This window comes from Myotis davidii, unplaced genomic scaffold (assembly GCF_000327345.1).
Source record: "Myotis davidii unplaced genomic scaffold, ASM32734v1 scaffold18, whole genome shotgun sequence".
Lineage (NCBI taxonomy): Eukaryota > Metazoa > Chordata > Mammalia > Chiroptera > Vespertilionidae > Myotis > Myotis davidii.
In genome coordinates this window covers 8,773,935-8,775,833 of record NW_006292696.1, presented here as the reverse complement: position 1 = coordinate 8,775,833, position 1,899 = coordinate 8,773,935, and the positions used below count along the sequence as shown (strand labels likewise).

General features: G+C 54.4%; 1 protein-coding gene across 2 annotated transcripts in view; it reads left to right on the top strand.

Annotated features, from left to right (window-relative positions):
* The window catches only part of C1QTNF2 (C1q and tumor necrosis factor related protein 2), a 12,712-nt gene that overhangs the window by 9,037 nt on the left and 1,776 nt on the right, over positions 1 to 1,899 (top strand). The window contains exon 2 of one of the 2 annotated variants that reach the window (XM_006766312.2): positions 1,444 to 1,696. The exons of the other annotated variant lie outside the window; for it this stretch is intronic. Coding sequence (XP_006766375.1) covers positions 1,453 to 1,696 — 244 coding nt within the window. The 5' untranslated portion in view covers positions 1,444 to 1,452. The remainder of the gene's footprint in view (positions 1 to 1,443; positions 1,697 to 1,899) is intronic. 2 annotated transcript variants of the gene reach the window in all.

Genomic DNA, 1,899 nt, shown 5'->3' with positions numbered 1-1,899 from the left:
CCGGCTATTTGGAGCCTGTTTTTCTTGGAGGTGCCCTGGGGCCAAGGAGACTCTCCCCTCCCTCCCTGTAGGTTTGGAACCAGAATCTAGTCACCCCGCCTCTATTTCCAAAACAGTTCCTGGCACCAGTGGGAAGCTCCAGGCTCCAGCTCTGAGAAATCCCTCGCTCCCTGCAGAGCCCTGCTCCTCCGCCCGCCAGACACTGGGGCCTGCCCTGGCCCCGCTGTCACTGAGCATTCTCCCTATTGTTCACAGAGGCTGGCATGGGCGGGGCAGCAGGCCCTCCTCCCCCTTGCCCAGCATGTGTGACTGAGAGTGGAGGGGAGAGAGAGAGAGAGAGAGAGAGAGAGAGAGAGAGAGAGAGAGAGAGAGAGAGAGAGAGAGAGAGAGAGAGAGAGAGAGAGAGAGAGAGAGAGAGAGAGAGAGAGAGGGAGAGGATGGGAACTGAAGCCCATGGCTCCCCTCTCTCCTGCCTGTCGTCGTCCAGCTGTTCACAGGACTCTCAGCGTGCCTGGGAGACTGGCTCCCACCGCTTTCTTCCTCTCTTCCTTGTCCAAAAATTACAATTTCCTAACCTAGTTCAAACCTGCTTGAAGAATTCAGTTTCTCTTCAGGGAGGGCCCAGATGTGTCCCAGCTGATAAGTCACCCCGACTCGTTTCCCAAGATTCTCAGCAAGTCAGCAAGGGAAGGAGAGGGGATCCTGGGGCCTGGGGGGTGTCTAGGGCACCGTTTTCCAACAGCACATCATGAGTGTAACACTTCCCCAGCATTCGCCCCATCTGCCTACCACCCCTGCTATCACTGATGCCACCCATGAGGAGCATGCGTGACCCCAGCTACATCATACTGCAACTTTATTTTATAATATATTTTGATTGGTTTCAAAGAGGAAAGGAGAGGGAGAGAGAGATAGGAACATCAATGATGAGAGAGAATCATTGACTGGCTGCTTCCTGCACACATCCCACCAGGGATCAAGTCCGCAACCTGGGCATATGCCCCGACTGAGAAGCAAACCACGACCTCCTGGTTCATAGGTCAATGCTCAATCACTGAGCCACACCGGCCGGGCTGTGCCACATATTTGAAGGAAACCATGGATCATTTCTCTCTGTGCACAGCTCCTCCCAGCCAGCTGTCATTGGGCCATAAGTCCGGCTACTCCAGAGTTCGATGGTGTGATGATGAGTGCTGTACCCCAAGACCCCTCCAAGGTGTATTCTGGGCCCACGACTCAGCTCATCCATATATATACTCAAGACATTGTCCAGCTACGTGTATGTGATGTAGGAGAGAGCAAGAGTCAGAAATATAGTTTCCCCCAGTTTCCTCCTCTCCCTCCCCCTCCTCCTCCTCCTCCTCTTCCTTTGGGTGCCTTTCCGACTGACCCCCAGTCCGCTCAGTGGGACTCACCTGCTTACAGCTCTCTTGCCTCCTACAGGTGACCACCATGATCCCCTGGATGCTCTTGGCCTGTGCCCTCCCTTGTGCGGCCGACCCTCTGCTTGGTGCCTTCACTCGCAAGGATTTCCAGAAGGGCTCCCCTCAACTTGTCTGCAGCCTACCTGGCCCCCAGGGTCCCCCCGGTCCCCCAGGAGCCCCAGGGCCCTCAGGAATGGTGGGAAGGATGGGCTTTCCTGGCAAAGACGGCCAGGATGGCCAGGACGGGGACCGGGGGGACAGTGGAGAGGAAGGTAAGAGTTTAGGGGACATGAATATAAGATTTTCTATATAATCATTGGCCAAAAATGTTGTTTTGAGAGAAATGCACATTTTATGAAACATGGGTCTTAAGGACCAAGATGAGCTCTACAGGAAACATTCTGCAGGGCGTGCGGAGTGTATTTAGTGTGTGCTTACTGTGGGCCAGGCACTCCTCTAAGCACTTAAATGAGTA